The 21,718-nt window shown below is 51.0% G+C and overlaps 1 protein-coding gene across 7 annotated transcripts; it reads right to left on the bottom strand.

Annotated features, from left to right (window-relative positions):
• Positions 1-4,505: 4,505 nt before the first annotated feature.
• Positions 4,506-15,216, bottom strand: KLK6 (kallikrein related peptidase 6). 7 transcript variants are annotated; one of them, XM_015124434.3, is made up of 7 exons: positions 15,132-15,216; positions 14,113-14,164; positions 13,631-13,678; positions 12,710-12,866; positions 8,849-9,096; positions 7,289-7,425; positions 4,506-5,185 (listed from the first exon to the last, which is right to left on the bottom strand). In XM_015124434.3, the coding sequence occupies exons 3-7, from the start codon at positions 13,668-13,670 to the stop codon at positions 5,033-5,035; spliced, it is 735 nt and encodes a 244-aa protein (XP_014979920.3). In that variant the 5' UTR covers positions 13,671-13,678; positions 14,113-14,164; positions 15,132-15,216; the 3' UTR covers positions 4,506-5,032.
• Positions 15,217-21,718: the final 6,502 nt, after the last annotated feature.

The raw sequence follows: 21,718 nt of genomic DNA on the forward strand, positions 1-21,718 counted from the left end.
AGACAGAGTCTTGCTCTGTCGCCCAGGCTGGAGGGCAGTGGTGTGATCTCGGCCCACTGCAACCTCCACCTCCTGTGTGTTCAAGCGACTCTCATGCCTCAGCCTCCGGAGTAGCTGGGATTACAGGTGCCCCACGATGCCCGGCTGATTTTTTTTTTTTTTTGTAGAGATGGGGTTTCACCATGTTGGCCAGGCTGGTCTTGAACTCCTGGCCTCAAGTGATTCACCCACCTCTGCCTCCCAAAGTGCTGGAATTACAGGCATGAGCCACCATGCCTGGCCCAAACTGCATATTTAAAGGGTGGAGTCTGATGGCTTTAGGTACCTGTCACACCATCACCATAATCAAGAGGATGATCATAGACACCACCCTGAAAACCATGCTCCTGCCCCTTTGCGTGTATCTGGGACTCTCTGTTAATCTCTCTTTCTTTACACCTCTGTGTCTCCCTTTGTATCTTTCTGTATCTTCTCTTTTCTCTCTGGCTTTGTGTGCCCCTGTGTCCCAGGCTCTCTGTGTGTTTTCTCTGTGTTTCTGTATTTGTATTATTCTGTCTCTCTCTCTTCCCCACCCCTTCCTCCTTCCCTGTCTTTCTGCCTCCCTCTCCCTGCATTTTGGGCAGGGAAGACCCAAGCCACTTGGCACAGGGAGCCCTCAACTCCTTCTCTGGCCTTCACTCTGGGCCCAGAAAGAGGCAGGGACCCAGTCTGGGGACCCACAGGTGCCGTGGCTCGGCTGGTGTGGCCAGGCATGGGTGAGAACGTTGGGCAGGGCTACTTGTTGATGGGAAAATAGATCAAGAGGCCAGGAAAGGGGCAGATGGCTTGGGAAATGGGTATTGGGTGGGGAACCCGAAAGGTGGCTTCTCCCTCTCCACTCCTAGGCCATCTGAGGCCGCCTCTCCTGACCTTGTCTCTACGCCAGTTTTTCTTTCCGTCTGCTGCCAGCTCTTTGCATCTGTCTTCGTGTCTCCTTGTCTCTGTCCCTCACTAGGAAGTAAGAACTAACTAAACATTCATCTGTGATGTGCCAGACACAGGTGTCCGTGAACAATCAGACTCAGGTGTCCGTGAACAATCAGACTCAGGTGTCCGTGAACAAGATGACAAAGACTCCTGAACATGCTGTCCTCTTTGAGCCCTCATTCCTTGAGGGTAAAAAACAAACCAAGCTGTGTTGCTCACATCTGTAATTCTGTTAAAGGGGAGATTTTAGAGCACTCAAGACTGGTTTTAGTGCACAGCAAAAAAAAACAAAATGAAAAAACAAAAAACCCCCAAAGTAACAAAAACCTATTCTGGGGTCTATTTTGATTACGAGAATTAATATTTCATTCATTCAAGTGACAAAACCATGGCCAGGTGTGGTGGCTCACGTCTGTAATCCCAGCACTTTGGGAGGCCAGGGTGGGTAGATCACCTGAGGCCAGGAGTTTGAGACCAGCCTGGCCAATATGGTGAAACCCCGTCTCTACTAAAAATACAAAAATTAGCCGGGCATGGTGGCACATGCCTGTAATCCCAGCTCCTCAGGAGGCTGAGGCAGGAGAATCGCTTGAACTTGGGAGGTGGAGGTTGCAGTGAGCTGAGATCATGCCATTGCACTCCAGCCTGGGAGACAAGAGTGAAACTCCATCTCCAAATTAATTAATTAATTAATTAGGTGACAAAACCAGTGACCTACTTCTTCCTTAGTCTTTTAAGTTATTTACAACCCATTTTGGTCTAGATAAATCTTTTTTTTTCTTACTTTTAGACATCTGTTGCATTTATTTATTTATTTATTTATTTATTTACTTTTTGAGACAGAGTCTCGCTCTGTTGCCAAGGCTGGAGTGCAGTGGCGCAATCTCGGCTCAATACAACCTTTGCCTCGTGGGTTCAAACGATTCTCCTGTCTCAGCCTCCCGCGTAACTGGGACTACAGGAGGCATACTGGCTAATAATTTTTTTGTATTTTAGTAGGGACGGGGTTTCTCCATGTTAGCCAGGATGGTCTCGATCTCCTGACCTCATGATCCGCACACCTCGGCCTCCCAAAGTGCTGGGATTACAGGCGTGAGCCACCGCGCCTGGCCTATGGGGTCCTTATAATAATGTTTGGTCCTATTGACAAACTAAGTTAACTAAACACCTTCAGACATTTTAAACTACATTTCTAAAACCAACACGTTCAATCTCTTCTGGAAGTCCCTTGATTTTTAGGCAACACTTCCAAAGCATTGAAATTAGTTTGTACATCTGAGTGTACAGATGAACTCATAAATACGATCCATGTTGCATTCTTTCAGATATCCCATTGCTGGATATTAACTTGGTGTAACGCCATCTTAAAAATCACAGCTCAATTATTACACATTTAAAGCTGAAGCCACAAGGCTTTCCTTATAACAGGTGAAATTCTCTTAGACACACAATCACCTAAAATACCGAAAGTGTAGAGATTCTGCTTCAAAAAAAAAAAAAAAAATTCATACGAAGGGTTGGATGTCTAAACCTTTTAATGCTCAGTTCTGAAACATATCAGAATTACAAGAAGACTTCGGTACAGAAGAGTGGTTAGAAGCCCAAACTGTGGCACCAGCCCCTAGCATTTAAATTCTGGTGCGGCCACCTACTAGCTGTGAGACTTTGGTCACACCATGGACCCACTCTGTGCCTTGGTTTCCCTGTCTGTAAAATGGGAACAATAATGGTATCCACCTCACAGGCTTGCAATGAGGATCAAATAAGTTAATATATGTAAGGCACAAATTAGTTAAGCTATGTACCTGGCAAGTGCTGATAAGTGTATTTTAAATTATTATTATTATTATTGTTGTCATGACTATCATTATTCTTATTATCCATTCAGAGAGCCAGTTTCAAGCAGGCACAGTGACTCACGCCTGCCGTCCCAACACTTTGTGAGTCCGAGATGCATGGATCACTTGAGGTCAGGAGTCTGAGACCAGCCTGGTCAACATGGCAAAACCCTGTCTTTCCTAAAAAAGAAAAATACAAAAAAAAAAAAAAAAATTAGCTGGGTGTGGTGACACACGCCTGTAATCCCAGCTACTCAGGAGGCTGAGGCAGGAGAACTGCTTGAGCCCGGGAGGCAGAGGCTGCAGTGAGCTGAGATTGTGCCATTGCACTCCAGCCTGGGTGACAGAGTGAAACTCTGAGACTCCGTTAAAAAAAAAAAAAAGAAAGAAAAAGAAAACCAATTTTCTCTCAATTAACTGCAGCTGATTTTGGTCTTGACCGTCATTGACTGGGTTCCTCTTGGTGACCCTGGTGAATTTCACGGCTTGTCCAGAGAAGGTTGGTCAAGGGGGGCCCAGGCCATTCACATGACTTCATAATTCCATCAGCTCACAAATCAGCCACTTCCTTCCATCACATCCCCATGATAAAATGTTGCATTTCTTTGATTCTTCACGCCCCCATGATAAAATGTTGCATTTCTTTGATTCTTAAGACAAAGATTATAGGGTCTTTCTAAAGCCCAGATCTGACCGTGTCCTTCCTTTTCTCCAGGCCCTCGGGATCGGGTCCAAGTTCTTCTGCCTGGCTCTCAGTGACATCATCTTCCGCTGACCTACATTTCCGGCCACGTCATTCATTTCTCCCACCTCAAACTCCAGCCTCCACCATCCAGGACATTTCACAGGTGTCCTCACACCCCCAGGTTTTTCTACATGTTGTTCCTTCTGTGAGAATGCCACCCACCCAAACTTCTCCAAAGGGTGAACTCATATCCAGCCTTCCTTTCCAGCCCTCCCAGGCCCAGCCCCACCTCAACCCTCATCTTCTCTCCCTGCATCATCACCTCGACCTCCTCCCCAACCCCAGCCTCCAGTGTCTCCCTTCTGGTTCATCCTGCACATGGCCCCAGGGCTGTCCTGGCTCACAGACTTTCCATGGCTCCCCAGTGCCCTCAGAAGGTCCCAGCCTCTCACGCTGGCATCTGAGGTTCTTGGAGACCTGATCCTTGCCCTTCTCTTCCATCACCCTTAACCATGCACGGTGGTCTTCCTACCCTCCAACCTTCCTGGTTTTGCTGTGACAAAAGTTTAAGCTGGGTACGGTGGCTCACGCCTGTAATCCCAGCACTTTGGGAGGCTGAGGTGGGCAGATCATGAGGTCAGGAGTTCGAGACTAGCCTGGCCAACACGGTGACACCCTGTCACTACTAAAAATACAAAACTTAGCCGGGCGTGGTGGCACGTGCCTGTAATCCCAGCTACTCGGGAGGCTGAGGAAGGAGAATTGCTTGAACCCGGGAGGCGGAGGTTGCAGTGAACCGAGATGGCGCTGTTGCACTCCAGCCTGGGTGACAGAGCAAGACTCCCTCTTGGGGAGGAAAAAGAAAAGTTTAGGGGCAAGAGCCATCTTTGATGTGGCACAAGGTGGAGGCAACAAGGGTGCCTTCCTGAAGGGGAGGAAAAATCAAATAGGGCTGTACAGGAGAACTGAAAATATCTAGATTTCAGAAAGATGGAAGTCAAATCAAAGCAAAAAGCTCCACTCATAATAAAATTCATTCTTTACTGAGTGCATGGCGGGCCAGGCGCTGTCCTGTGTATGTCATGGGTGTGAAACCTTAAATCTTCCCCACAGCCACTGCCTTATGGAGACTGTGTCATCCTTAGCTTCATTTTACAGAAATCTACAGTGAAGGAAGGCACATCCCAAGGGGACACAGATAGTAAGCGGCAGAGCTGGGATTCCAGACACGCGGCCGGGCCTCTGCAGGAAGAAATCAAATGTGTGGAATGGTCGGGCAGAGGAGATGCTTAGAAGGGATTTTCCTGTATTCTCTTAGCCGTGGGGGTCAGAGCTAGGCCCAAGTCCTCACTCATCAAGTCCTCCCCAGTGATGCAAGGATGGAGCTGGGGTAAAACCAGGGAGAATCAGGGCCCTCACGTCACTGCGTTTATTAAGCATCAGGGTCAGAGCTGGGCAGGAGGGGAGGCAAGGTCTTGGTGAGAGTCGTTCTGGAACCAGCCAGTGGGGTGGTAGGTCGGGAGGTGGATGTCACATGTTAGGGTCACTTGGCCTGAATGGTTTTTTGGATCCAGTTCCTGTATCTGCAGACGTTGGTATAGACTCCTGGCTTCTCCTTTGATCCACAGGGGATATTACCCCACGACACAAGGCCTCGGAGGTGGTCTCCACATACAAGCGGACCCCCAGAATCACCCTGCAGGAAAGAGGGAGAAAGTCAGATACAGATAGAAACCCAGAGACTGAGAGAGAGAGAGAGAGAGAGAAAGGGACGGAGATACTCAAAGATGGAGAGAAAGACTCAAGGACAGAGAGACAGAGAGAGACAGTAAGACACACAAAGGCACAGAGAGAGGATGGTAGAGAAAATAAAGGAGACTCAAAGACACGGAGACAGAAACACCAAGATGCAGAGGAACATGGAGAGCAAGAAAGAGAAACAATTTAAGAATGGAGATTGAGAGGTGTGGAGAGAGGCAGAGGTGTAGAGGCAGATGGAGAGACAGAGAAAAGATGAAGATGAAGACAAAGGAGGAGGAGGAGGAAGGGGAGGAGAGGGAGGAAGGGGAGGAGAGGGAGGAGGGGAAGGAGAGGGAGGAGGGGGAGGGGGAGAGGGTCAGGGAGAGGGAGGAGGAGAAAGAGGAGGAGGAGAAGAGGGAGTGGAAGAGGAAGGGGAAGAAGGAGGGGGGAGGAGGGGAAGGAGAGGGAGGAGGGGGAGGGGGAGAGGGAGGAGGAGGAAGAGGAGGAGAAGAGGGAGTGGAAGAGGAAGAGGAAGAAGGAGGAGGAGGAAGAAAAGAAGATGAATAAGAGGAGGAGGAAGAGGAGGAAGGGGAGGAGGAGGAAGAGAAAGAGGAGGAGGGGGAGGAGGGGAGGAGGAGGAAGAGAAGGAGGAAGGGGAGGAGGGGGAGGAGGAGAGGGAGGGGGAGGAGACGATAAGACCCAGGTGGGAGAGGTAGGGAAGGCCCAGGGAGAGATATGCCTGGCACTATTCTGTCCAGGGACACCTCTCCACCTTGTGTCTTGAGGACAGTCTTGCCCGCCTGCCCTTTCTTTGCGTCCAAGTTGCTATGTATCGCTTTCCCTGTCTCTGTCTCTGTTTCTGCCTCAGTCTCCCTCTTGGTTGGTCTCTGCACATCCCTCAATGCATTAGTCATTCTGGCACAAAGAGGAGAGCCTGGATGGATGACAATGGAGGGAACCCAAGTTAAAGTATTCAGGAGGGAGTCCCCTTTCCCCAACTAGTGTCTCCCTCCTCCAGAGCCTGGTCGTTTCTGAGCAGAAGTGGGGGCTGTGTTTGAGGAAGGACAGTCCCCTCATACCATCTGCCTCCTTACTGCCTCTCTTTGGTTCTTTTTGCTTTTAGTTAGAGTCTGGCTGTGTCCCCAGGCTGGAATGCAGTGGCGCGATCTCAGCTCATTGCAGCCTCCGCCTCCCGGGTTTAAGCGATTCTCCAGCCTCAGCCTCTCGAGTAGCTGGGACTACAGGTGTGTGCCACCACACTTGGATAATTTTTGTTTTTGTTTGTTTGTTTTTTTTTTTTTGAGACACAGTCTTGCTTTGTCACCCAGGCAGGAGTGCAGTGGCGCGATCTTGGCTCACTGCAACAACCTCCGCCTCTGGTTTCAAGTGATTCTCCTGCCACAGTCTCCTGAGTAGCTGGGACTATAGGCGCCCACCACCACACCCAGCTAATTTTTGTATTTTTAGTAGAGATGAAGTTTCACCATATTGGCCAGGATGGTCTCAATCTCTTGACTGGTGATTCACCCACCTCAACCTCCCAAGGTGCTGGGATTACAGGCATGAGCCACTGTGCCCAGCCTAATTTTTGTATTTTTAGTAGAGACAGGGTTTCACCATGTTGGTCAGGCTGGTCTCGAACTCCTGACCCCAGGTGATCCTCCCACCTCAGCCTCTCAAAGTGCTAGGATTACAGGCGTGAGCCACCATGCCTGTTCTCTCTGATTCTTGACCCCTCCACCTCCATCCTTGTCTCTGCACTTCCTATCTCTGCCAGCTGTGTCTTTATATCTCTGCATGTCCCCGACTGTGTCTCTGTGTGTCTTGGGGAGGCCAAGGTGGGCATATCATGAGGTCAGGAGTTCGAGACCAGCCTGGCCAACATGGTGACACCCCATCTTTACTAAGTCTCTCCTTCTTTTCAGGGCTTGGGTTCTCCCTCAGTCTGTCTCTATCTGTCTCTGTAAAGCTCTCTTTTAGCCTGTGTCTTTCTCTTCCTGTGTCTGGCCATGTTTTTGTGTCTTTGTCCTGTGTAACTGGCAGGTCCTGGTCACCTCACCTGGCAGGAATCCTTCCCGTACTTCTCATCCCCGGCACACAACATGTTCTGGGTGATCTGGCCAGGGTAGGCACGCTCACACTCCTCACGGGGCACCAGGTGGATGTATGCACACTGGATGGTGTCAGGGAAATCACCTGTAAGGAGAGAGATGCGCCACACTCAGCCCAGGCCTTGTACTCCCCACATCCTCCCCAGCCATCTCCCAACCCCTATAAGTCCTCCACCCCCTACTGGTCCCTCTTTTCCATTGGTTCCCCTCATCCTGTTTGTCTCTCATTCTTACAGCCCATTTCCATCATACCTGCCTCCTAATTGGTCCCTCTTTCTATCATTCTTCCCTCCCATTGGCTGTCTTCCTCATTAATAGTCTCTTCTCCAGGAGTCCTCATTTCCTATTGGTTTTCCTTTTCTCTTAGGTCCCTCCTCCACTTTTCTCTCTTCCACTGGTCCCACCTTCTTCAGTAGTTTCAGTTGACCTGGAGGTCTCTGCCTCTATTAGGCCCTTCTCTACTGTACCCCTCCTGCTCAGTAGTCCATTCTTCACTGGACACTTCTTGCTCATTGATTCATCTTGATGGGCCACTCTATAACCATTGGTCTTTTCCTAAGTAGCCACGCCCTCTCCCACTGGTTCTTCCTTTCTATTGGTTCTTCATCCAATGGTCCACCTCCATCATTGGTCCTTTTCTAAGTGTCTCCACCCTCCCTCATAGGTCCTCCCTTTCTACTGGCCCTTCATCCAATGGTCTACCTTCCTCATTGGTCCTTTCCTAACTAGCCCTGCCCTCCCTCATTGGGTCTCTCTTCCTATTGGTCTGCCTCTCTCCTTGGTCCTTTTCTAACTGGCCTCACCATCCTCAATTGGTTCTCCCTTCCTATTAGCTCTTCATCCAATGGTCCACCTCCCTCATTGGTCCTTTTCTAACTTGCCCCATCCCCCACCCCACTGGCTCTCCCTTCCCATTGGCCCTTCATCCAGTGGTTCACCTTTCTTATTGGCCCTTCACACACAGGCCCACCTTCATGGTTCCTGCTGATCTATTGCACCTGTTTTTTCCTCTAGTGACTCCTCTGGACCATTGACCCTTTCCTTTTAGTCCCTCTTCCATCAGCTCTACCCCCATTTACTGTCTCAATTCACATCCTTCAGTCTGCTCTTGTGCTTTATTGGTTTCTCTTCTTCTATCAGTTTCTTCTCCACTATTCCTTCCTGCTCTTCAGTGAATCCTAATCAGTCCTCTTTGACCTCTGGCCTCCTTCCTGATTAGAGTTTCCCCACTGACCTTCCCTATTCATTGAAACTTCATCTTATGTTCCATCTCTCCCATGCTCTTCACCCATTGGTCTACATTTTCCATTGGCTATTCACTCATTGTCCCAGCTCCCAAATTCACCCTCCCTCCCCCTTGACCTTTCTCCTATTGAAACCTTGTCCCATTGGTCCTTACCATTAGCCCATCTTCCCATGGCCCCTCACCAGCTGTCCCACCCTCTATCTTTTGGCTCACTTCCCCCAGTAGGCAGTAGCCTGCTCCCCACCAGCCTCCCACTACTGACCATCTGCTGTCTTGCCCCAGCCCAGGATGTGGCAGCTGGTGGTGTTGGCTGAGCAGTCCCTCTCCAGGGGAAGGGGCTGGATGAGTTCAGAGAGCTTGGCTGGGCGTGCCAGGCGCAACAGCATGATGTCCTGGTCATGGGTGGCAGCATCGTAGCCAGGGTGGATCACAGCCCGGACAACAGAACTCTGCTCCTGGGAACTCTCCCTTTGCCGAAGGTTATGCTTCCCCAGGAAAACCTGAAGATTCCTGGGAAGGAAGAGGGCTGGGTCTCACCTGGAGCCCTTGGGCTACAGCTGAGGCTTCAGAGAGGGCTGAGAAGTCATGAATCAGCTGGCCTGCTCCTCCCACAGTCTTCCCCAGCTGAGTAAATAGCAATTCCATCCTTTCAGAATAATCTTAGGGGCTATTCTTCACTCTTTTTATTTCATGCCCTACATCCAAGCTGTCCAGAAATGTTTTGCCCCTCTGAAAGCATATCCAGAATCAGACCACATCTTACCTTTCCCATGGCTACCATTTTGGTTTGAGCTGCCTTTTCACTTCTGACCTGAGCTAGAGCAGTAGCCTCCTCACTGGGCTCCCTGCTCTGTCTCTGGCCCCCCACAGTGCATCCTCCACAAAACAACCAGAAATATTTTAACAACATAAGTTGGTCCCGTGCCTCCTCTGCTCAGCCCCTCCTATGACTCCCATCTCACTCAGAATCAAAGCCAAAGTTCTCAACGTGGTGCACCAGGCCTTGCAAGCACTGTCCCATCATCTCTCAGACGTCTTCTCCTTACACTCTCCCCTTCCCTCCCTCTGCTCCAGCCAAACACCAGCTTCCCCGTCTTGCCTTGAACACAATAGTGGTCTTCCCACCCCAGGGCCTTTGCACTGCTGTTCCCTCTGCCAGCAAGTCTGTCCTCCAAGTGTCTGCATACCTCACTCCCTCACTGCCTTTAAATGTCGCCTCTCAGGGAAGCCTTCCTTAGTGGCCCAATTAAAATACAAATACCTATTCCAGTGGGCAATTCCTATCTCCCTCCACTGCTTTCTGTTCCACCAGAGAACCTATCACAATCATCTGACATGCTATATCTTTATCGTTAAATATTTACTCATTGTATTGTTTCTCCTCCTTGCAGAGCAATGGTGTCCACTAAATGCTACAATGCCATGTTCTCTATCTGCACTGTCCAGAGGTGGCTGGGGGAGCCACAAGCTGCAGGTGACTGCTGAGTATTTGAAATGTGGCTTGCGGATTTTCCATTTCATTCATTTCAATATAATTTGCTATATGTGACTGATGGCTACCACATTAGACAGTGCAGCTCTAGGATGTCAAGATGGGGATTTTTGTTCTATTCAGATATAGTATCTCCAGTGCCTTGATCAGCACCTGGCACATGATAGGTATTTGATACATATTCCTGAAACAAACAGAGAGTCACTCCCTTGCTCAGACGTCTCCCATGGCTCCCCATTGTCCTAAGAATAAAGCCTGGGATCCTCCACTTGGCACTGGAGACCCTGTGTGGATCTGGCTGTAGTCACTTTCCAATCTTACCTCCCAGCACCTTCTGCCCCCCAGTGAATGGGAAACTTTCTTTTCTGAGAATACTCAAGACGGTTCTCACCTCAGGGGTGTTTCACTGCCTTTCCTCTGCCCTGAACACTCTTTTCCCATCTTCCTGCCTCCACTTGGATTTTATGTCATCAGAAAGTCCTTCCTGACCCTCCTCCATCTAAAGTAGATACCCTTATTCTTTTCCTCCATAATTTGTAATTGTATGGGGTTTTGAAGGGTTTGCTTCTTTGTTTGTTTTTTTGAGACAGGGTCTTGCTCTGTCGCCTAGGCTGGATCTGCAGTGGTGCTCTGTAGATCACAGCTTACTGCAGCTTTGAACTCCTGGACTCAAGTGATCCACCCGCCTCGGCCTCCCAAAGTGCTGGGATTACAGGCATGAGCCACCACGGCCAGCCCAATTTGCTTCTTCTTTCTTTCCTTTTTTTTTTTTTTTTAGATAGAATCTTGCTCTGTCGTTCAGGCTGGAGTGCAGTGGCGCCATCTCGGCTCACTGCAACCTCTGCCTCCCAGGTTCAAGCGATTCTCCTGCCTTAGCCTCCCAAGTGGCTGGGATTACAGGAGCCCACCACCACGCCTGGCTAATTTTTTGTATTTTCAGTAGAGACAGGGTTTCGCCATGTTGGCCGGGCTGGTCTCAAACTCCTGACCTCAGGTGATCCACCCACCTCGGCCTCCCAAAGGGCTGGGATTACAGGCATGAGCCGCCGTGCCCGGCCCCCACTTTGCTTCTTAAATAACTGCTTGTCTGCCCCTTTCTGTCCTTGTGCTCCCGAGGGCAGGGATGATGATGTCTCATCCATTGCTGAATCTCCACTGCCCAACTCGAACGTGGGACTTAGCGGGGCCCTTAGTCAATATGCATCAAAAGAATGAATGTTGGTGGTGAGAGTCATCCCAGGTCTCCTTGGGGTTGGGGGAACCATCCCAGGGATTGTCACTTGCCATTTCGCTGCACCTCAGTTTCCTCATTTGCAAAATGGTGCCAAGAGTCCCTTGTGGTGGGCATTCTGGGAAAGGTGTGTAAATGGCTTCACTCAGCACCTGATTGGTAGTTAGCATTAAACAAGTGGCAGCTTTTGTGAATCTAACTCGTGAGAATCAGCGCCTGCGGTTTTCGTCCTGGGCCCTCCAGCTGCTCCAACTATGCCAGCTTTTTGGATGATCTCATCTCGTCCCATGGCCTTAAATATACCTGTTTGCTGACGATGCCTTCATTTTAACCTCCAGCCCTGACCTCTCCTCTGAGCTCCAGAGGCCGCCCCGGCCTCCCTGCTGGGACATCTCCCAGGTGTCTCAAACTCACCGGGGCTACAGCAAAATGTCAGATGCTCCCCTGCCCACACCCAGCCTGTTTCTCTTTCCCTCTCCCCCAGCTCAGAGAAAGACATGGCAAAACACCCAGTTGTTCAGGACAAATACCCAGAATCCAGCCCTGCTTCTTTCCTCTCCCTCCTGTTCCTTGTTGCCAAATTCTGCTGGCTCAGTCACAAAATTCCACATCCCAAGATATTCAACATCCCTCCATCCCCACTGCCACTGCCTGGGTTCAAGCCACCCTCTCATGTCGCCAGATGAAACAGCCCCCACGTGGGCCTCCTTCCCTCTTCTCTTGCCCAGTCCACGTTCCACGTGGTAGCTTGTAAAAATGTAAATCAGGCCGGGTATGGTGGCTCACACCTGTAATCCCAGCACTTTGGGAGGCTGAGGTGGGCAGATCACCTGAGGTCAGGAGTTTGAGACCAGCCTGGCCAACATGGTGAAACCCTGTCTCTACCAAAAACACAAAAATTAGCCGGGCAAGGTGGTGCACACCTGTAATCCCAGCTACTTGGGGTGCTGAGGCAGGAGAATTGCTAGAACCCGGGAGGCGGAGGTTGCAGTGAGCTGAGATCATGCCACTACACTCCAGCCTAGGTGACAGAGCAACACTGTGTCTCAAAAAACACACAACAAAAACAAACTGCCCAGTGGCTTCCTACTGTGCTCAGAATTAAATCCAAATGCCCATCATGCCCTGCAGGTTCCCAAATGATCCGATTCCCCCATTAGAAGGTAAGTTCATGAAGACAGCAATTTGGCTTGTTTTTTTTTTTCTTTTCCACTGCTATGCCCGCAGGGCCTGGCACACATTAAGTACTCAATTAAGCAATGGCCGAATGCACCTGGCTATCAGACGGCCTCGTGCTGGGATGGGGGGATGCCTGTATCACCTCCTGCCTGACATCTACAAGACACGAGACACCCTCGGGGTTCAGTCGCATCTGCTGTTCATTTATGGCGTAGACTCACGGTTTTTTGCAGTGGGCAGCTGTGAGGACCCACAGTGGATGGATAAGGACCCCGCCACACAGCAAGTGACCGGAGGTGTAGAGAGCAGCTTGGTAGGGGTGAGATGTCTTGTCGCAGGGTCCGCCATGCACCAACTTATTCTGCTCCTCTGCCCAGGCTGAGGGAGAGAGGATCTGAGTCAGAGAGGAGTTCTGGAGAAACCAAGCGCATCCCCCTCAAGATGAACTGCAGTCAAGATCCGTCAGGTGCAGTGGCTTCTGCCTGCCTGTAATCCCAGCTGAGGCAGGAGAACTGCTTGAGCCCAGGAGTTTGAGACCAGCCTGGGTAACACATTGAGACCTCGTCTCCATAAATAAAATAAAAATAAAAATAAATAAAAATTAGCAGAGTATGGTGGCATACACCTGTAGTCCCAGCTACTCGGGAGGCTGAGGTGGGAGGGTTGCTTGAAACCCAAGAGTTGAAGTCAGCAGTGAACTATGGATCGTATGGATCGTGCCACTACACTCCAGCCTGGGTGGCAGAGCGAGACCCTGTCTCCAAAAAAAAAAAAAAGAAAAGAAAAAGAAAAAAAAGCTTCTCTGTATTTCCATTCCCAAACTTACCCCATTCCCATTGCAAACCCAACTGTCTCCCCTATCCCCGGGCTTTCTCCAACTTTCTAACCTACCTCCTACCTCTGCATTTAGATCCCCATCCCTCAAGCCACCCCCACCCCAAACCCTCATATCTTCAAGACCACCTCCCACCACCCTCCCCATCTGTATTCCCCACCCTTAGCCTAATCCCCAATGTCTTCCTCTTTTCAAAGCCCCCCAACCCCAACCCTGTGCATATCCCCATCCCCAATACCAGCCTCTTCTCCATCAACAAGCCCAGTCCTGCCTGTAAGCCTCCCCCATCCAAATGCCCTTTCCCCACCTGCAGCGATCAGGCTCAGCACCACCATCAGCTTCTTCATGGTCGCTCCTGAGAGGGGAAGCCACATGGTCCATCAGTCACTGCCTCGACCCTCCCCACATCCCTCTGTCTGCGCCCTCCGCATCCTCTCCTTCCTCCCTGGCCTGCTACGCTGTCCTGCCTTGACCTCTGTCCTTCTCGTCTAACCTGCTGATTTCTTCTTCCCCAGCCCATGTCTTCCATCAGAGGAGCCCACGAAAACAGTGCCAAAGAGAATTCAGACCTCCGTCCACTGGTCCAGTGACTCATGGGGAGATTCTGATTAAATCTTTCTACTTTACTGGGCGTTGATTTGCCTTCCTGTAGACAGGAGAGGGTTACCCTAGGGGGCCCTAGCGTTCTTCCTCTGTATTCAGAGGAAGATTTTCCTCTGAACCCGGCTCTGTGCTCAGCGGTCACCCACCCCGCCCGCCCGGCAGGTTCTGTGGTGCCTGTGATCTTACCTGCTGCAGGCCTCCGGGCCTCTGGGGATTCTCGAGTGCGGGGAAGGAACAGCTTCGAGGGGAGGAGGCAGAAAGAGTTAGAAACGCGGGGAGCCGTGGGGAGAGAAGACACTCAGATGCAGTGGCAGAGCTAAGCAGAGGACGCAGGGGCCGCGGAGCCCAGGGCTGCAGGGACTGCCAGACACACACCCCCAGCTCCCAGGCCTCCCTGGAAGAGGCTGGTTCTGTCCCCAGATGCTTCTGGAACGTCCTTTTAACCCCTGTCTCTCAGGTCCCTGAGCAAGGAGACTGGCTACACCCTTTTCCTCCTTACCCAGGCCTCCCACACACATTCCTCCCGCCCCCATGCTCTGCTCCTGGTGACCCCTGACCAGGCCTCCAGGGAGGGGAGCACTGGTCCCTGAGTGCAGTGGGGGCCTGGACTCCTGGGTCTCAGGGAGGAGGGATTGGGGGCCTGGACCCTTGGGTCTGAGGGAGGAGGGGCTGGAAGCCTGGACTCCTGGGTCTGAGGGGCTGAGGACTGGACTCCTGGGTCTGATGGAGGAGAGACTGGGGGCCTGGACTCCTGGGTCTGAGGGAGGAAGTGGGAACTTGGACTCCCGGGTCTGAGGGAGGAGGGGCTGGGGGCCTGGACTCCTGGGCCTGTGGGGTTTGAGGGAGAAGGGGCTGGGGACCTGGAATCCTGGGTCTAAGGGGCTGATGCCTGGACTCCTGGGTCTGAGGGAGGAGGGGCTGGGACCTAAACTCCTGGGTCTGAGGGAGGAGGGACTGGGGCCTGAATCTGAGGCAGAGGAAGTTCTAGTCGGCTCAGTCCTTAGACCTCCAGGTCTTGGAGAAAGCAAGTGTCTGAAGACAAATTCCGGCCTCTGGGGCAAGCAGATGGTGCTCCAGGCCTCCCTGCACCCCCAGCACTCTCTGTGCCACCCAGGGACCTGCAGGCCCTCACTCCGGGCTCCAGAGCCCTCGGGCACTGGGAACCAGCCTGCCCAGGTTCAGTGGGGTTGGGGTGACTCACACACCTGCCCGTAGGTCCCTGTGTGTGCTGCCTGCCGACCTCCGTGTCCCCAGGAGAGAGCGAGCCAGCCCGGCAGGGAGACAGCGTGTGTCACCACACTGGCCCCCGCCCCTGCCCCGGGCTGGGGAGCCGGCCAAGGCGCTATGGGGAAAGGGCCCAGGAACAATTGGGCTTTGTCCGCCCCCAGCACCCCAGTGCCATGCTCCCAGCAGCTCCGCGCCTCAACCTCTCTTCCGGCGGGCAGGCGGGAGGGCGGTTACATCAATGGCTTCCTTTTGTCCCTGTCTGACAGTCCTCCTGTGCAGTCTCTGACTGCCCACCCGGCCCTGACTGGAGATTTCGGCACTCTGCATCCTCCTGGTCCCGCTCCTCCAAGCCTGCCCACCCCGAGGTCTCTCGCTGCATCTGTCTCGCTGGCCGCAGAGGGGAGGGGGCTTCCATTTCTCTCTCTCTCCCATCTCAGTCTCTGTATTTGTGTCTCTCTACTTTTTTCTCCACTTTATTTTGTCCCTGTCTCCCTCTCTCTTTTTTCTCTCCCTTCATCTCTCTTTCCTTCCTTCCTTCTTTTTTCTTTTTTTTTTTTGGATGGAGTCTTGCTCTGTTGCCCAGGCTGGAGTGCAGAGGTGTGACCTCGGCTCACTGCAGCCTCTGCCTCCTGAGTTCAAGCAATTCTTCTGCCTCAGCCTCCTCCCGAGTAGCTGGGATTACAGGCACCCACCACCATGCCTGGCTAAACGTTTTTTTGTATTTTTAGTAGAGAAGAGGTTTCGCCATATTGGCCAGGCTGGTCTCAAACTCCTGACCTCAGGTGATCCACCCATCTTGGCCTCCCAAAGTGCTGGATTACAGGTGTGAGCCACTGTGCCCGGCCTCTCTCCCTTTCTTTCCCCTTGATTCTCTGACTCTCCATGTTTATCTTCTCCTGGGTCTCTTCTTAGATTTCCCCGGGGGAAGCACTGTGTGTGCCCAGAAGGGAGTCAGGTTCCCCAGGAACTAGCGGGGATGATTCTCGAGCGATGAGGAGGCTAGCAGGATGCAGGAGGACTTGAGGACTTATTGATGAGATGCAGACACACAGTGAGGAGCGTGGAGTTAAGCGGAAATCGGAGAGCACTTGGGAACGACGCGGGGCTGTGATGAGATGGTGGTGCTGGGCAGCGGCAGAGGAACCCGGGAAGACTTAGGGAGGTGCCTTTGAACTCGGGCCTAGAAAGCTGAGCCAGGCGTAGGTCAGGAGGAGAGGCTGTGAAAATGCCTGGCCTGGGTGCACATGGGAAACCTCAGGCAGTGGTTGGGGTGGTTGGTATGGGCTGGAGGGTGAGGGTGTGTGTGGCAGAGTGGAGGGAAATGAGGAGGGGGACGTCACTGGGTAATAAGGACAGTGATAGGAATGAGTCTGGCTCAGCACCTGCTTGGCCTGGGCATTACAGGTCACTTTTTAAAAAATTCTTTTTTCTTTTGAGACAACGTCTTGTTCTGTTGCCCAGGCTGGAGTGCAGTGGCACAATCCTTGCTCATGGCAGCCTCAACCCTTGTGGGCTCAAGCGACCCTCCCACCTCAGTCTCCCCAAGAGCTGGGACCACAGGCGTGAGCCCCTGCTTCCAGCTAACCCTTTTTTTTCTTTTGCATTGAATCTAATTGTCATCTTGCATTGCCCAGCCCCCATCACTCCGGGAAAGAAGACTACTCTGGTGCTCAGTATCCTCTCTGGGTGCTCCCTCTCACACTTGGTCCCCACTGACCTCAGCATCTTCTTCTCAGGACCTGCCATCCTCATAGACAGCAGGTCTGATGTTGCACAGCCCAGTGGCCAGGCCCTATCCCTCTGCCTCCTCTCTCTGGGGCATCCCTTCCTCTCTGTCCCACACCCCCAACCCCAACTCAGAGCTGCACCCTCTCCCACCTGGACCAGGATCCCTCTGTATTCTGTATCCCTCGCCTGACCCCACAGAGGCCTTCCTGTGCCTTGTGCTGACCTTCCCCCTCCTCTCACAGCCCTGCCCTGGCTCCCCATCTCTCTTGGGACCAAGTCCCAGCCCCCCAGCCTGGCGTTTGAGGACCTTTAGCATCCAGAGAAGCCCTGGCCAATGAAATGTGATGCCAAGCACGCATGCACATTTATGTTTTCCAATCACCACACTTTTTTTTTAAGTCAGAAGATTTTTTAAGTGTCCTTACCACAAAAACTAAGGGTGTAAAATAATGCATATGTTAAATAGCTTGGTTTAGCCATTCCACAATGTATACATACATATATCAAACATGATGTTATACACCAGAAATATATACAATTTTTACTTGTCGATTAAAAAATTAATTTAAGGCCAAGCGTGGTGGCTCATGTCTGTAATCCCAGCACTTTGAGAGGCCAAGGTGGGTAGACAGCTTGAGTCCGGGAGTTCATGACTAGCCTGGGCAACATAGTGAGAAACCATGTCTGCAAAAAGCAAAAAAAATAGCCAGATGTGGTGGTGCACACTTGTAGTCCCAGCTACTCAGGAGGCTGAGGTGGGAGAATTGTTGAGCCTGGGAGGTCGAGGCTACAGTGAGCTGTGACTGTGCCACTGCACCCCAGCCTGGGCAACAGAGCGAGGCCCCTGACTCAATAATAATAATAGATAAATTTTAAAAGAAAGTAAAAATTAAAAAGAAACAGGAGCAGCTAATTCTAATAGTTCATGGAATTCAATATATCCAAAATATTATCATATTAAATAAAAATAAGAAAATTAGTAAAGGGATTATTTGCCCTTCTTCCTTTTTGGCACCCTGAGTGTTTGGAATCTGTTGTGTCGTATATATTTACAGATGTCTCAGTTGGAGCTCATTTTAAGCCATCAAGAGCCCTGGACATGGCTGGACAAGGTGGCTCATACCTGTAATCCAAGCACTTTGGGAAGCAGAGGTCGGAAGATCACTTGAGCCTAGGAGTTCAAGACCAGCCTGGGCAACATAGTGAGACCCTATCTCTCTAAAATAAATAAATAAATAAATAAATAAATAAATTACCTAGGTGTGGTGGCACACATATGTGGTACCAGCTCTACAGGAGGCTGACGTGGGATAGTTCCTTGAGCCTGGAGGCCCAGGTTGCAGTAAGCCATAGTCATGCCACTGCACTCCAGTGTGACAGAGCCAAATCCTGTCAAAAATTTTTTTAAAAAGAGTCCTGAGTGGTGAGTGGCCCTCACACTGCATGACACAGCTATGCCTACATCTCCGTGTGGCTCCAGCTTTCTAGAACACATCAAGCTTCCCTGACCCATGCCATGCCCTCTGGCCTCTGGCCCTTCACTGAATGCTATTCCCTCTACTTCTTGAGACGGACTCTTATTCTGTCGCCTAGGCTGGAGTGAAGTGGCGTGATCTCTACTCACTGCAACCTTTGCCTCCTGGGTTCAGGCAATTCTCCTGCCTCAGCCTCCCAAGCAGATGGGATTACAGGCACATGCCACCATGCCTGTATTTTTAGTAGAGATGGGGTTTCACCATGTTGGCCAGCCTGGTCATGAACTCCTGACCTCAGGTGATCTGTCCAACTCGGTCTCCCAAAGTGTTGGGATTACAGGTGTGAGCCACCGCACCTGGCCTATTCTCTCTTCTTAGCATGTTTTCCCCACCTTTTCCTGGCAATAACCTGTCCTTCAAGTCTTTGCTTGGACATTACCTCCTCCAGGAAACCTTCCCTGAACACCACCCAACTTCCACCTACTCATTCTCTCACGTAGGTTCCCACAGCAGGTGTCTCCCTCAACTCACCCTGGACGGGGGCCACCTGGATTGACATTCGTCGTCTCTTCCACTGGACCATGAGCTCCTTGAGGGCAGGTACGGGACTGACTCATCCCTGTGTCCCAAGCAACCACACAGGACCTGGCCCAGAATCAGCCTTAGGAAAGACTGATCAAATGACTAAATGACTTTATCACACCCACTCCCATTTTACAGATAAGAGAACTGAGGCTCAGAACAGGAAGTTCATTGCTCAACATCAAACATCCAGGAAATGGTGGAGCCTGAATGGGAACTCAACTTCCGACATGGCAGTGGATGTGGCCCATCCCTCGGTGGCCTGGCTGGGTCTATCTTATGACAGTACGAGGTGAGTGAACTCGGGAGGAATTGTTGAGAGGTGGGTGGGGAAAGAAGAGAGGTGTTAGGCTGTGGGGAGTGGAGGGACTTTGAAGAGAAAGAAATTCCTAACTCTACCACTTCTCTGGTGACCTTCATGGTTTGCCATCTCTGCATACTTTGAATGCTTATTTACTGGATATTTTGCTCCAGATTGACTTGCTCTGCAAAAATCTTCAATAAATAAATTCTTTTGTCTGGGTGCAGTGGTTCACACCTGTAATCCCAGCACTTTGGATGGCTGAAGTGGGAGGATTACTTGAGCTTAGGAATTAGAGAGCAGCCTGGACAACATAGTGAGACCCCATCTCTAAAAAAAAAAAATCAGCCAGGCATGGTCCCAGCTGCTCAAAAGGCTGAGGCAAAAGTATTGTTTGAGCCCAGGAGATTGAGGCTGCAGTGAGCTATGATCATGCCACCACACTCTAGCCTGGATGATACAGCAATACCCTGTATCAAAAAAAGAAAAAAAATTTATAAGGAAACTTCGTGAGACTGTAAGCAGAAAAAAGTGCCAGAAGTCATAAACAATAAAAACCAATGCCTAGGCCAGTCGCGGTGGCTCACGCCTGTAATCCCAGCACTTCGGGAGGTCGAGGTGGGCGGATTGCCTGAGCTCAGGAGTTTGAGACCAGTCTGACCAACATGGTGAAACCCCATCTCTACTAAAAATACAAAAATTAGCCGGGCATGATGGCAGTCACCTGTAATACCAGCTACTTGGGAGGCTGAGGCAGGAGAATCACTTGAACCTGGGAGGCGGAGGTTGCAGTGAGCTGAGATCGTACCATTGCACTCCAGCCTGGATAACAAGAGCAAGACTTCGTCTCAAAAACAAAACAAAACAAAACAAACAAAAACTAAAACCAATGCCCATTGAAGGCTTACCCTGTGCCATAAAATGTTTGAGCGCTTTCTGTATATTAACTTATTGAATCTCTGTAATAACCCTAGAAATAGGTGCTTTTTCTCCCACTTCAAGGATGAAGGAACAGGGACGGGGGAACTAATGAGCTTAAAGGAAAATAGCTTGTAGGGGCTAGAACTGGGATTCGAACCTAAGAAGCCAGGATTCGGAGCTAATCCCTTAACTACCACACTATACTCCTTACCCAAAGAAAAATGAATTACTTAAAAAAAAAAAATCAACATTAGTACCATCTCAATCATTGCAAACCAATCTACCTGTACCTTGCATATAGGAGAGCAGAGGGCCAGGGCCGGGGATCTCCGGGCTGACTTAGTGCAAAGGCAATGTTTTGTTACTTTTAAAAATTCTAGATTGAATATTGGAGTGGTTTGCAGAAGAGAGAGAAAATGTTGATAAAACTTCAGGAGAATGAGTGGTCGAAAATGTTTGACATTCTTTAAACTTGACAGGCCCAGAAACAGAAGGGGCTGGGGACCTGGACTCCTGGGTCTGAGGGAGGAGGGGCTGGGGGGTCTGGACTCCTGGGTCTGAGGGAGGAGGGGCTGAGAGGGGACCTGGACCCCTGGGTCTGAGGGAGGAGGGGCTGGGGACCTTGACTCCTGGGTCTGAGGGAGGAGGGGCTGGGGGGCCTGGACTTCTGGGTCTGAGGGAGGAGGGGCTGGGATCTTGGACTCCTGTGTTTTGTGTGTTAGCCTCCTACATGGGAGAATCAGAATTAGTGGCTGCAGAATTTCTGCAATATGACAGGGCTGGGGTGCCTGGGTTAGGAGAAACTCAGAGGGAGATGAGATAAGGAGAGGAAGGATCTGGAGGATGTTGGTGGGGGCAGAATTCTGGGAGAGAAACAGGAAGAACAGATAGGAGGGGCGCGTCCTGGGCTAGAGTGGCTCCTCGGTCAGCAGCGTCTGAGGTGTGACGGCACAGAGGATCTTTGATGTTAGAAGGCTGGGGGTGTGGCCAGGCTCTGAGTCACAGAGGACTCCTCCCTCATCCTACCCCCTTCCTGAGGTTCCTTTCCCTCCCTTCTTGGGGAGCAGGTGCCACCGTCTTCCTCCAGCACTGTTTGCTCACTTCTGGCAGACCCCTGTGGGACCCCTGTGTCCTGTCTACCACCATCCCAATCCCTCTGAAACTCGCCTGGCTCCCTCCTCACTTGTCACTCATGAGATACTCAGAAACAATTTCACACCCCTTCCCACGGTAATGAAGTGGGCCTGTTCTCTCCTCCCTCCTCCCCTCCTTCTTCCTCTTTCCATCCTTTCTTCTCTCTCCCATTTTACAGGAAGGAAAAACTGAGATCTGGGAAACGGAACTATACCCTGGAACAGGGCGGGCAGGACCAGGGCTCAAAACCGGTCACAGTTTTCTTTCTAGGCTCCCTTCCTGAAAGGTCTCTCTCCAACCGCAGATCTTCAGACTTTTTTTCCCGCCTTTATTTTTCATGTTATAAAAGCATACATTCAAGGAAAAGTACACAGAAAGAAGGAGACACCTCATGACGACCCCAGTATGCAGTCTGGGACATGTG

Source organism: Macaca mulatta, chromosome 19 (assembly GCF_049350105.2).
Source record: "Macaca mulatta isolate MMU2019108-1 chromosome 19, T2T-MMU8v2.0, whole genome shotgun sequence".
NCBI lineage: Eukaryota > Metazoa > Chordata > Mammalia > Primates > Cercopithecidae > Macaca > Macaca mulatta.

What these genes read in the sequence shown, in the direction of transcription:
- KLK6 (XM_015124434.3), bottom strand. Translation starts at nt 13,670, where the DNA reads ATGAAGAAGCTGATGGTGGTGCTGAGCCTGATCGCTGCAG. An exon ending in GCTGCCCACTGCAAAAAACC is followed by an intron (nt 9,097 to 12,709) that starts GTGAGTCTACGC and finishes CTTCCTTCCCAG; the next exon opens with GAATCTTCAGGTTTTCCTGG. An exon ending in ACGGGAAGGATTCCTGCCAG is followed by an intron (nt 5,186 to 7,288) that starts GTGAGGTGACCA and finishes TCTTTCCTGCAG; the next exon opens with GGTGATTCTGGGGGTCCGCT.